The sequence below is a fragment of the Lissotriton helveticus genome, chromosome 7 (genome assembly GCF_964261635.1).
Source record: "Lissotriton helveticus chromosome 7, aLisHel1.1, whole genome shotgun sequence".
In the NCBI taxonomy this organism is placed as follows: Eukaryota; Metazoa; Chordata; class Amphibia; order Caudata; family Salamandridae; genus Lissotriton; species Lissotriton helveticus.
In genome coordinates, this window is record NC_136068.1 from 424,481,741 (window position 1) to 424,495,823 (window position 14,083).

Sequence of the window (14,083 nt, forward strand, 5' to 3'; positions counted from 1 at the left end):
ACACTTATAAACGTCATTTGCTGCTCCTGGGATTGGTGGTGGCCAAAAGAGACCTGGCCCGGGCTTGGAAGGATGTGAGAGCTCCTCCCCTGTGTGCCTGGAGAGCCGGTATGGACTTTTGCATGGGCCTGGAACGACCGATTTTTGAAGCACGTGGCTGTCCCCGCAAGCATTTTAAGATATGGAAGAGATGGGCGGAGTATAGGGGGTTGATGCTAGACCCACCAGCTGACCTGGAGGAAGATCTTTAGTTGCATTTTACTTGCGAGTCCTTGCATTACGCCACGAGTATCGCATCATGAGTGGATGCTGAAGCTATCTATACGCACGTGCAAGGAGGGTAGGGGGGGGCACAGGGGTGGAGGTGGGAGGGTTGAGTAGTTGGGGTAAGTAGGGGTAGGGGAGGGCATAGTTGTATTCCACTTATAATTGCTTTCTCTTGATTATTTGGTCGGACGCTTAGTCCTATGTTATGCATGTAACACAATGCTCGGTGGTGTTCTCCTGAATGTGGGGAGCCACACGTACTTTTTTTTTTTTGCCCGATCCTGCAAATAAAATTGTTGTGAAAAAAAAGAGTGCCTCTATATCCATTCCAGTAATGTAATCTTAGAAACATTACATTGGTTTGTTGTATCTGGTTTGAACCTTTGAGGAAACATCCACTAAAAACCTCTCTATTAGGATTGTATTTTAGTTGCAATAACTATTGCACGAAGATTGGGTGAGATTAGTGATTTTCCATATTCTGATAATTATCTCTGCTTTTTTCATGAAGGACTTGCACTTCATCTCTGTCCTACCTTTCTGTCTAAAGTTGTTTCTCACTTCAGTTATAACCAAGAAATATTTCTTACTTATTTTTAGCCTTCTTTATTTGGCTGAGGTGATCTTTATAAACTTTAGATGTAGGAAGAGCACGGAAAATATATTTACAAAAAACATCTGCATTTCACAAATCTGACTCTCTTTTTGTTCCTTTTGACGCTGGTCATCAAGACCTTAAACCATTAGTTGCTGCTCTTAGCCATTGGGAGCATCTAGCTGTATGCATGACTTATCAGTCAACAGACATTAATAGCCCTTCTAGTATTCGAGGACATCCAATAAGACATCCCCTTGCGTACTGTAAAGAAAAAATATATTATTTCGCTGATTATTGAACAATTGTATCCTGTACTCCTGATACAAATCTATAATGTTGTTTAAATTATTTACCACTTGCATTCTAAATACTAATGTAATAATGAACTAGGACTCTATAGTGGATTGGGCAAGCCTCTTGGTAGTCTCAGAATGCAGACATAGAGGAATAATGCACCAGTTCTCTCAACTCCAGAGAAACTTTACGGCCAAGTCGACTTTATGCTTTCTTCAAAAAGGATACCCTTCCTTTTCTGTGTGATCAATGTTTTGTCCTTACTGTTCAAAAGATTAGGTTATTTAGTATTGTGTTAGTAATATTTGTTTTGATTTTATTCCTTAATTCAACTAAATTCTTATTTTTGGGGAACTTTGTTGCTTGGATGTTATGAATTTATTAAACTGCTTTGAATTGTATTGGTTAATAAACTTTGCCTGCCTCCATAGGGAGCAGTTGTGCATACTATGCAAATTCACTTAGGGTTGTTTGTGCCGTCATTCATATGTTCCCTTTTTCCGCATGACTTTGAAGAAGATTTTATAAGTTCTTTTGTATACCACCAATAAACACCTTTCCTTCACTTTCTTAGGCAAAAGGCAATGGAAAATCATCACAACAAATTGAATAACTTTGTACTTTTATTCCCCCTGGACTTATTGCCCAGGAGGAATTTCTCACCATCTTGTCTGGTTAACCTTTTGTCCTTGTAGACATGCAGCTCGAACAGAGCTGCTACATTCTGCTTTTGCAGTCTTTCCCAGTAGCATATCCATGCTGTTGTAAACGCTCACAGTGTCTGCTGTAGAGTCCATACCATGTAGGATTTTTTCTCAAGTCCATAAAGTGCCTCACTTGAAACCTAGAGGCTCCTGCTCCCTGTAACTGTTGGAGCTCGTGCATGGAATGCCTGTCCAGACTGATTCTGAAAAGTGTGAGCTGAAAATTTTAATTTTAGATTGTAATCCTTTGAACTATACGTTCTGAAATGATCATTGAGGATTGAAGAATCCGTTCACTCTGACAGGCAACTTACCAGGGTTGACGCTTACAGACAGAATGAGAACATTAAAGCAGAAGAGAACAACTATTGCTAATTTTCTTAAGAGTGTAGCTATTCGATTTGTTGTGTTTTCCTAGTATTAATAAGCAGTGACTGAATTGGTGAGGGTGAATTTGAATCCATGTCTCATATCATTTTGACCATTATTTAACAGTTCCATATGAGTTTGAAACTCATCTCAGAAAGCACATCTTCACTAACCTACACATTGTTTTATATCCAGTGCAAGGCGTTTGCTCTGTTCAAAATGTATTATAGTGTGAAGGATATGTTCTGTTATTCCAATACTGTACCCAAGACTATTCTGCCAGCAAGTGAAAAATGTGCAATAGAATATGTGAGAGACTGCAGCAAAAAAAATGTTGTGCTCCTGCTAAGATTATCCAAGCCCTAAAGTAACAAAATATTTTGTTTACCCACAGAACAGTTTTGTTAATCTTGTGCGTAAAAGGTTATGAACACAGCACTGTGCTAGTACTGTCTATATTGTCTGATGAAATAACCCATTTACGTTTTCTTACCTTTTATAACTTACATTGCCATCTTTTCAGATTTTGAAGAATGTAGAGTCTTCCAGTAATGTTCAGCCACATTTCCTAGAATTCTTATTATCTCTTGGTTGGCCAGTTAATGTGGGCAAACACCCTGGTTGGACGGGACATGTATCAACCAGTTGGTCAATTAACAGTTGCGATGATGAGGTAGTACAAGAAAAAGGTAAGATTTAAAATAGCGGTAACTTAATACAACCATTGTTCATGCTTAAAGGACAGATGACAAGTTGTAAGAAGTGCATTCAAATAGGTGTGTGTGTGTACATAGTAATTTAGGAGAACGGATGAAGAATTGAATGATTTAGACAAAGATACACATAAACTGAATTAAGCATGGTGGTCGTTCAGATTAGTAAATTAATTTACAGTGCTGCGGTGCTTCCAACTGTAGGAAAGTTTTACAGCTCAGATCTACGCCAATTGATGCAAGAAATAAGATGCCCCAGTGAGTTTCACCTGTGCAGAGCTCTGAGGTTGCCCTCTGTTCTGTTAGTAAAAAATCTGTCTTGACTTTTAATTTGCAGGCTTATATTTGTAGTCCCTCATTTATAAGGGGGGATAACCAAACTGCAAGTACCGGATACAAAGTTTCAAACAGATGAGCTATGCATCCTAATGCTGAACAACTTGAGAGCTCTGCATGTGAAGTCTTCTAGTCAGACCATACATTGTGATCCCCTATTTCATTATTTTGGTCTTCCTGATGAGGGCAATGCTTAAAGAATAAGTCTGATAATAATCAACGAATGATGTCTTATGGTTCTCTGCCACTGTGAGGAATATCACAAAGAAAGCTCATGTTTTGGGCATGTGTTCTGTAGATACGCATGTTTTGCATAAGTCCGCCATCTAGTGTTGGGCTCGGATGATTACAAGTTGTTTTTGTTCCAAGACGTTTTCTTCAAGTCACGAGGCTGTGTGACTCCTCCTTTTGGTAATACTGTGCATGGTCATCAACGCCTTCTTAAGATTGTTTTTTCCGTAGACGGGTTCAGATGTAATCTCTTGCGCTCCTGTTCGAGACTCCTTCGGGTTCCCTTCGGTTCTCTAGTAGATCTCCACTCAACGACGTGGCCCCCTGTCTCCATTTCCAACGTCTTTCGGAGAATGCCCTGCTAATGCAATCCAAGGATGCTTGTTTCCAGTCCAGGGAGGACCTGGCCTGGCAGTTCAAGCTGGACTGTTCCCATTGGGCACAGGCTCAAGACTGATTTGCATATGGCTGGGTCCAAACTGAAATGGCATGGTGAGCAATAAAACGATGGATTTAGGCCCAGATCTCTGTACTTTGGTGAATGTATGACATTTTTCTGCATTCTGTCCATCAGTTGTCCTTTTTGCATTGTCACCCCGAATGGGACGGGTATGCCCAGGCATGGGTCCTGTGCTTTCCATGCCACTTGAGTCAAGCTATCCTGGCTGATGAGGGCTGGAAGCCCGAAACCGGTTCTAGGATGCTTGTTTCCAGTCCAGTGAGGACCTGGCCTGGCAGTTCACGCTGGACTGTTCCCATTGGGCGCAGGGTCAAGACTGATTTGCATATGGCTGGGTCCAAACTGGAATGGCATGGTGAGCAAAAAAAACGATGGATTTAGGCCCAGATCCCTGTACTGGGGTGAATGTATGACATTGTTATGCATTCTGTCCACCAATTGTTCTTTTTGCAATCGTTTTTTAAAGGCAACTAATGTACAGGTTTTTTTTTAAGAATAGGTGCACATTTTAAACGTTAAGCTATATGATCCGTTTAGCATTATTTTTTAACTGTCGTACATTTTAGTACATGTAAACTTTATTGGGTTTTATATATGCATTCTGCACTTTTATGGTCTGACGACTGAAATAATGTTTATTGAATTGAATTGACCTGCTAATGGAATTAACTTCATTCCACTTCTGTCCGAAGTGTCACTCTAAGTATCCCCATGCCGACCAACACTCTGTTTGCAACCTATGCCTCGCCCGATCATCGAGAGGAAAGCTGTGAGGCTTGCAATGCTTTTAAAGGCACTTCTAGATCAACATGCTCAGCACCAAGAAATGCAGCGTAGACAAGCTGACGATGTACCCGACATCTTTAGTTGATTACAGGAGGAATACGAGGCAGCTTCGGCAGCACAAGAAGAATCACTATCAATACAGGATTACGAGTCCCAATCCTACCAGGACTCGGCCACCCTTCAGCAGGTACAGAAGCATTGGACAGTGAGTACTTTTACCCCTAGTCTAAAGCCCACAACTGGCGCCCAAGCAAGTATCAGCCAATCCTTTCCCGAGAAACCGCCTGCGTTTATGTTTTTCTCATACCTGTGCTTACTGTTGCACACATAATTTGAAGGAGTTTAACAGTTCTTGATTGAGCGTTTCTTCTTAGAAAAAGAGGTTGGGCTGGCAGCTGATGGACAATAACTTGTAAAGTCCAGTCGGTGCTTTTTTCAGAAAAGGAATGGTACTTCAATGAACACAAAGCTAAATACTTAGCATAGAAACCACAAATATATGCACAATATCAATTTGGTAAAATAGTATATCAAGCATTGATCACAATCACAAAGGTAATTGCAATCTAAAAACCTTCCTGTATGAGGCCTAGCAGTATTTTGCTATTTTGACTAATTAATACTGAGTGGGTAAAAGATATACATTGGTAGGACTAATTTAACACGTTTCTCGTTGCTCAAATGGGTGTACTTCTGATATTTAAATGTTTCTTTTGTCTTTATTGCTTGATTTTCCACGCAAGAAAGTGTCACTCATTGCCATTCAAATGTCACTCATAATTACACTGAAATTATCAAAATGTCACACATAGCAATCTGAAACCTTGGCAGCTATGACACTGACAGCCTAAATAAGGTAAATGAAAATGAATTACATTTTTTCCTCTGTTATATACAGCAGCAATAGGAACTTAACTTAAGGGTGGCTGCCAGTTTAAGATATCACTTGTTGGATATGGGTGACACTGACAGTTGGAAGGAACTCTAGTTTTGACCTGGGGGCCACAGGTGCGTCGGTAGTGGTGCTTTTCAAAGGAGTCTCGAATGACTGCTGGACTTCAGTGCTGGCTGACTGACACCACATGAAGTTACCCGGAAGCAAGGGCCCGGGGCAGGTCTTTTTGGAATGCATGTGGTGGATGACAAAGCATGAAACTGCCTGCGCTCTGGGGAAAAATATGTACATTGTATTTTTTTACGTTATGGACTTTCTTGCACCTCCAGCATGTGGGGGGGGGGGGAGTCTAACCTAGTTAGTTAGTTAGTCAGTATGCAAGACACATCATAGTGGGTGGACCCACGCAGCACCTCTGTTCCCACCTTTGCCTTCTGCAGTGGAGTAGAGCGTGACGTTGTAACTTGAACCCTGCCAATCCTCCCTCGCTGCTCGCCGTCCTTTTTCCCCAGCCACCCGGGTGGCCAGGGGCGGCAATCTGAGGGATAGCCCCGGGCGCCAGAAGCTCTAGCTACGCCCCTGCACAACACCAGCTCGACCGAAAAGACTGCTTACGGTTCCCACTGCAAAAAGGCCATGGCACGCACCAAAAGATGTACGCGGAAGTCCCGCCCTCCCGCTCATCTCTGAAAGTTCGGCTTGCAGCATGGGCCTCCACACCTCGACCTCTGGGTCTACAATCCCCTCAGTCTCGTCACAAAAGCATTGCATATTGGATCAGAGCACAGTTACAGCTAAATCGATTCTTATTCCACAAAAATGCTTCTTTTTTGGACCGAAATCTCCACCAGAGCTGATCATTGATGTAATGCAGGAACAGCTCAACCCGAAGCAAAAAAACACTCCAGATTCAGCTAGGAACTAGGAAAATAGTGCTTCAACCAGCAAAACCTCACTCTTAAAAACAAAAAACAAAAAATTGTTAACTTTCCAAAAGGCTTTGGACGTTCCTCTACAGCCTCCAAGAAGAAGGATGAAGCCACCAGCCCATTACACATCCCTATTCCAGCTTCACCTAGCCCACAAACACCACCCCACCACCTCACGCCCCACAAATATCTGAAGCTGGTGACGTGTCTCTACATTCACCCATGGTAGAGGATGATGAGGATATACCACCAAACATACTCCCTGCGAATGCTTGGGATGACTATGATGTTGAATCACAAGGGGAATACAGACCCTGATCTCGATCACCACTTGATGATGCTTCTGCAGATAGGATTTAATATCAGGGGCAGCAGCTTTCCATCAGGTCCCCTTACATAAGGACACAAGAGAGGAGGATTTTCTTTTTGAAAGTTTATCTAATTCTCAGAGGGGGGCCACAATACCTACCACTCCTTAAGGGCATAGTATGTCACACAGAGGTCATTTTGAAAGACCCTGTCATAGCTAGAGTAATTACATCACTTATTGACAAAACATATAAGGATGCACCATCAGATCGCTCCATATAGTAAAGTCTTGAATGCAAGAAAAAGGGTTAACACTCAAATATCAGGAGATGCATTACCTCCAGAGAAAGAGTCTAAACTAATAGATGTTTCTGGGAAATGTGTAGCTGTACAAGCAGCTAATCATTGGCCCATAGCCAACAACGAGGCTCAATTAGCTAGACATGACAGAGCCCACTGGGACGAAATGGAGGAGCTCCTCCAACATCTCCCATAGGAACACAGGAAAAGGGTTCAGGAATTTGTTAATGAGGGAAGGCTAATTACCAACCGTTCAATAAAATGTGTATCTGATAGAGACGTCTAGCCTCAGATTCCTTAACTTAAAATATCTCAAGGTGTCAGAATGGATCCGGAAATTTTTCCGCAGCAGCACCTCTGTGTGCCAGGTGGCGGTGCCACCAAGCTCCGCCTTGATGTCGTCCACGGACATGACGTCAGTGGAGCCATATATGCCCCCGGCGCGCTGACGTCAGTTTTCTTCTTTTCCACGTCCGAGCGCGGATCCTGGAAAAACAGCAGTTCCTTGGCCTGGTTGGTTTTTGGGCCTTCTACGACACCTTCGGTGTTGTGGGAACAGTGTGTACTGCCTTCCGAATTTAGGGCTTGTGAAGCCTGTGCGTGTCAGATGTCTGGCACTCACCCGCACCTCATTTGTATGTGGTGCCTCGGGGTGCACCACGACTCCAAGGACTGTGAGGCATGGCAGACGATGAAACCAAAGTCCTTGAGGGAGCGTCGCATGTAGTTGCTAGCCGCTCAGGTGTTTGGTCCGGCTCCCTCCTGTCGCCGCTCTTCTACTCGGGACCGGGCTCATTCCCGAGGTCGCTCCAGCAACCGCCGTGTGACAACAGATAAGCGTAAGCACAGGCGTCGCTGACAGAGATCTTCATCCACTGTCACTGCCGCCCATTCCTCTCGCACTGCGCCAGTTGAGGGCGCACGGCAGCCTCATTCTCCGTACCCACTCTTTCTGGGTGTTGGGGCAACGCGTTCCCAAATGTAGGCTTATTCAAAGGCACTCCAAGCTTTGTTTGAGTCGTCCCCTCTCCCTGGTGTGCCTTCGGGTCCCACAGAGGTAGCTGGCACTCATGCCGGGTCTTCTTCTCTGGACATTTCCCCACCACTGGCTGCGTGCGTGGACTCTGATCCCGGAGCCGACGCAACGCCACTGAGCCAGGGCCTAGAGCACAGTCCACCTTGGCAGTCTGCGCATAGCCAAGTGCGGCTTCATGTGCAGACGTCTGAGGCGACACTGGCAACGCTGGGTCGACGCAGGGTAATACACCAAACTCTACGCCGGTTCCGGCACCTCGTGCTCCCTCCAGGCAGGTTGCAGTGGGCTCGGCGTTGGTCGGCGTCCGAGTCTAGTATTCTGTGGAGGTCATCGACGTTGAGGCAACTCCAATGCGGCGTCAGTCGACGCTGGTGCCGGCGTCAAGTCCACTTCCCTTGGTGGTTGCTCCCCCCGACTCCTTGGGCGGCAATGGGTCTCCACCACCGTGTCCGCCTATGCCAGTGCTACCATTTACACCTCCTCGCTTGGAATCTGATGTTTCCCTGAACTCTCCTGATCAAGGAGCCCAGGTGCAAGAACCCTGTGTCGCCTGGCCTTCAGGTCAGTCTCTGGCTGCTCCACTGCTCATGTCCAGTGGTAGAATTCGACTTCAACCGTCTCCCACTGACACTTTGTTTTCTCCTACACGGATGGCAACTTAGTCTAGTGCTGCCTTTGCTCGCGCTATTCATGGGGCTGCTGCTGTGCTTGGCTTTCAGCCTCCTATGGAGCCTCTTCTCTCTGATCCTTTGTTGGATCTGCTCCATTTGGAGCATATCGAAGTAGAACCTTTGCTGCCCTTTGGAGACTCTTTACTTGATATCCTGCGTGGCACATGATCCAGACCCTCTTCAGGTGACCCTGTTGATCGGGCTATTGCTCTTAGACACCGCCCTGCTCCGGGTGATCTTCTTTGTCTGTCTCTTCACCCAACAGCTCAGGGACTAGTTGTTCAGGCAGCTTTTAATTTACAGTCTTCACCCTCTTTGCCCCAGTTACCTCCCACCAGGGAGTCTAGGTGGCTGGAGGATTTTGGTCACGGGGTTTTCGCCTCTGCCAGCGCAGGCATCCAGACTTTAAATACAGCCTGTGTGTTTGCACACGCATCCTCCGCTCTTTGGGACTCAGTTGCTCATTTTCTCCCTTCTATTCCAGAAGGTCCTGGGACAGAATTGCTTTGTCTACTTCTGCATGGTAGAAGCATGGCACAATTCTCCCTTAGGTCATCCCAGGATGCCATTGACCCTATGGGACGGGTCCTTGCTCGCGCTGTGGCTTTATGCCGCCATGCTTGGCTGCGCGACAGTTGCTTCTCAGATCATATCCGGGATGCACTCAGAGATCTTTCATTCAATGGAGTGGATCTTATTGACCGCCATGCGGATTCGGCGGTCTCCCGTCTCTTGCCAGGGCTGCCATGGATCTGGTTGCCATATTCTCTGCCTTATTTTCGGGCACCCAACCTAATGCTCAGATTGGTTTTTATTGTCCGGTTACTGTTCATGGCCGGGTTGCCATCTCTAGGTTTGTTCAGCGCAGCCATTTGGCTGATTCTCTTCTTTTCAGTACTCTGAATGTGTGCTTAGCCCAAGAGGACATCCCTTCTGTGGATTAGCCTTACCCTATGTGGGGTATTTTATGGCATTGGGTTCTGCCTTTGCCTTGGTACGCTCCTATGGAGTCTACAAGCAGACGTCCTGCTGGAAGTCTCTTGTCTCTTCCTACAGAGTTCCTCATATAACTTGCTCTATTGCACGTGGGGTTGGTCTGTCTGTACTGCATTGGAACCTGGCTTGGGTTCCGTGCTGTGTGGTGTCTATCTCTCATGCCTAGTGCGACACCTTGTTGTGGCACTTCTTTCAAGACAGACACCCTATTTGCTGCTGTGCGGCCCTTATTGGTTTTGTTGGTGCAAATGAACGTACGGCCCCTTCGGGTTTGTCCTCCAAGATGGTGGATTAGAAGATGTTCTCTGCTATACGTGGTCATGGCCTCTATCTGGTTGCTTATCCTACAGAAGTGTGCTTCTTCCTTGCTGTTTCCGTACCAGTGTTTCCACGCTTTTGCTTGGATTCATACTGTGAACTCTCACAGGGGCGTGTTTTCCCTGGATACTTGCTCCTTGAGGACCGGGTCCTTTACATTTGTCCTCACTTTAGCCACTTTAGTAAGTAGTTCTTTTTCCTACTCTGTCTTGCATGGGACTGTTGTTCCTCTCAGGCAAGGGATATGGGTTACTTACTGCTCTGGACATTGCCCTACCCAGTTTCCGCATGTCTGTGAGAATGTTCAGTGTCCTCTAGACTCTGGTTGGGTCTTGTTTCATTGTTTCAAAGTTTTCCTCCAGCTCTGTATCTGCTCTGTATTCTTACACAAATGATTTGTGCAGGCTCTTTCATTCATAATGTGTCCGTGGTTCCTGGCCCGGTCCACTTGTACCACCAGCTCTTGTGGTGTCCAGCTTGCTGGTGCCCTTCTTGGGCCGTTGCTCTCTTGCCTTTTTGCTGTGGTGTGCCTCTGAGCCGCTATGCTACCCTATGTGTAGTCTTTGCTTACCGCATATGGTTCCAGTGTCCACACTGCATGCTTAGGTCCCTTCCGGTCTTCGCTCTTGTTGGTTGTCGCTCGACTGCTTTTCATCGGCCCTTCACATATTGTGACATTACCGCCTAGTCCGGGCGTGTTTTGTGCTTTTGTACTACCGGCATCTTGTGCCCATGGATTGGCATTCTGCCACTGCGGTCACTTGTGTCTTCTGGTACCGGTTTCAACAGGGTTTTTTTTTCGCTGTTGTACATGTCGGGTCAATGTTCTATGTCTCTGTCATACCAGTTGCCGTCTCTCGAGACTTTGCTGCAATGGGCACGCTGCATCCGGCGGTTCTCGCACACCCACAGGTCAGCTCCACTTCTTACGAAGTCATAACCTTCATCTATCTTTACCTCCAGCTTATCTGGTATATGGTTTCTTCTCCATGCTGGCACTTGCTTGGTATGGCTCAGCCTATTGCCACTGCTGCCCCACGTGCCTTTACAGGTACAGGTTGCCCAGTGCTTTTTACCACTGTTTTGCTTGGTCGACCGGTAATGGCTTTTTGCTTTCTGTCGCCACCTCGGATCCTGTGGATCCGTTAAACCCTTTGTTGAAATTATGAGCTTTCACTTTGCCTCAAGTTTTCTGGCTCTGTTTTTCCTTCTCACAATCTGGTATTTTTGATGCTGTTCTTGACGAATTCTAGTGCCCTTGCCTCACATAGCTTTCCGCTGTCTTTAGAGCGTCATGGTCTCGTGATAAATAGCGCTACATTACTGTACTCATTGTGGTTCGTCCCCAAGGTTAACGGTGCTGGTAAGTTACCTTATGGACAACTAAGTTCTTTCCGGAACTTGGTGGGGTTCTGTTGCGACCCACCTCCTCTATGAGTATGGCTTTGGTATCTATTCTAAGTTAAGGAATCTGTGGCTAGACGTCTCGATCAGATGAACAAGTTACTTACCTTTGGTAACGATGTATCTGGTAGAGACATAGTCTAGCCGCAGACTCCTTAACGCCCGCCCGTCCTCCCCGTTCTGCTAGGACCTTTTCAGGTTGCGGCTTTCTATACTCTCCTCCCTTAGGGTGGCATGCCCTTTGGCAGGGTGATATGCTCTCTCTCTCTCTCTCACTCCAAAACAGACTGCGTCATTCTTCTGTTTCTCTGCTGCTGACGTCCCATTCTCTATAATTAGGCGGTATGTTAATAGATCATGTGTTCCTTCCAGCCCTCTGCCTGGATTGTAGAGTGTGAAATGTATTCACCCCCCCTCCCCCCTGCTTTCCCCTTCTACATTGCCTTATGGTCCTTGCCACTGCTGCTGCCTTTTTCTTCAGGTCTATTGGCTATGTACATTTATGGATCTTTAATTGGGATTGTGACGTCTCTTTTGGTGACGTCTTGTGGTGAACCCTTCCTAATCTAGTGTTCCTGTTCTCCTTCACGGTTTTACTTTCAGGAGGTGGACTTTCTATCCTCTGCCAGGCTGTTTTTTCACATCCTTGTCTCCCTTTAATGTTGATTGAGCCTTCGCTCTTGCGGAGTGGCTTTTCAGAGCACTGCTCTGTCTCGCCTGTCAATTTGTTCTTTTTTTCCATCATGTTTTGCACACTGTTCCCATATTCACACCGTTTTTTCTTATGGTGATGGCTGCACGTTCTGACGTGGAAAAGTTTCTCCAACAAAAATTGAGGCCAGCGCACCAGTGGGGGCATATATGGCTCCGCTGACATCATGTCCGTGGATAACGTCAGGGCGGAGCCGGGCGACGCCGCCCCCCAGCGCGCAGGGGTGCTGCTGCGGAAACATTTCTGGATCCAGTCTGGTGCCTGGGGATGTTCTAAGTTGAGGAATCTGCGGCTAGACTATGTCTCTACCAAAAACATGGTTACCGAAGGTAACTCGTACATTAGATACAGCTGACTCCCCTGCTAGAGATATCAATACTTGTATCCTATTATGTAGGTATGCATGGCTCCATGTTTCAGGATTTAAGCCTGAAGTACAACAGACAATTTTAAACCTGCCTTTTGATAAGGAACATCTTTTCGGGCCTCAAGTGGACACAGCACTTGAGAAAAAGAAAAAGGACTCAGAGGTTGCAAAATTAATGGGGACTCTACAAACATGCATATACCGTAGTTCTTTTAGTAGGCCCAATTATAAGCAAGGTGCAATATCTAGCTCCTCAGACAACACTGGGTCAGCATACACAAACCAGGGACAAACTTCCACTCAAAAAACATTCTACAGAGGGGACTATTTTAAAGCACGAAGTCGCAGAAATAATACCTGTACCTCAAACAATACCAAGCAATGACTTCCATACCATTCTCCCAGACCACTTAACACCTGTCGGGTTTTGTCTTCAAATTATTCTCAATATTTGGAAATCAATCACAACAGGTGAATGGGTGTTAGATATTATCCAACATGGTTACTGTCTGGAGCTCCTTACTACTCCTCCAAATATCACACCTCGCAAACACAAACCATCAATTCAACATCAAAATCTCCTACAAGAAGAAATAACAGCTTTACTACAAAAAGGAGCAATAGAACCAGTTCAAAACAGTTTCAGGGAACATTATACATCCTCATTCCCAAAAAAGATGGGTCTGTATGACCCAGTCTTGATCTCAGACCACTATATCCTATCAGAACACTTCCATATTGTCATGCGTCAGGAGATCATTCCTTTGCAGCAGAAAGGAGATTTTATGGTTGCCTTAGACTTTAAGGATGCCTACTTCCATATACCTATTTATCCCGCACACAGAAAGTATTGGAGGCTTACATTCCGAGGAAACCATTATCAATTCAAGGTTCTTTCCTTTGGAATTACCACAGCACCAAAGGTATTCATAAAATGTTCAGCAGTAGTAGACGCACATCTACGCAGACAAAAATTACATGTCTTTCCATAGTTAGATGACTGGTTAATAAAAGCAAAGATCCTCTGCCAACAAAATACTCAACAAGCCCTAACCTAACTACATCAATTCAGGGTCACAATCAACCTACAGAAGTTACATCTACAACCATCTACCATAAAGTCAGCCTTAGAAGCCATGCTCAACACACATTCAGCATTGGCATACCCAAATGCAGACCGAATACACAGCATAGTAACGTTAATGTAACAGTTTCAAGCATGGTGTCAAATCCCAGCCAAAATATTCTATGACTTCTAGGCATGATGGCATCTTGTCTTTCAATAGTTCCACATGCCAGACTACACAAGATGTCTCTAGGAATCTCTCTCTCTCATCAATGAGCACAGTCACTGGGTCAACTTCACAATCTAATGTTGGTAGAGAGCT

The 14,083-nt window shown here is 45.3% G+C and overlaps 1 protein-coding gene across 3 annotated transcripts in view; it reads left to right on the top strand.

Annotated features, from left to right (window-relative positions):
* Nucleotides 1–14,083, top strand: part of RALGAPB (Ral GTPase activating protein non-catalytic subunit beta) — a 2,268,266-nt gene that overhangs the window by 1,798,077 nt on the left and 456,106 nt on the right. For all 3 annotated transcript variants that reach the window (XM_078652319.1, XM_078652321.1, XM_078652322.1), the window contains one exon: nt 2,756–2,921. In XM_078652319.1, coding sequence (XP_078508445.1) covers nt 2,756–2,921 — 166 coding nt within the window. The remainder of the gene's footprint in view (nt 1–2,755; nt 2,922–14,083) is intronic.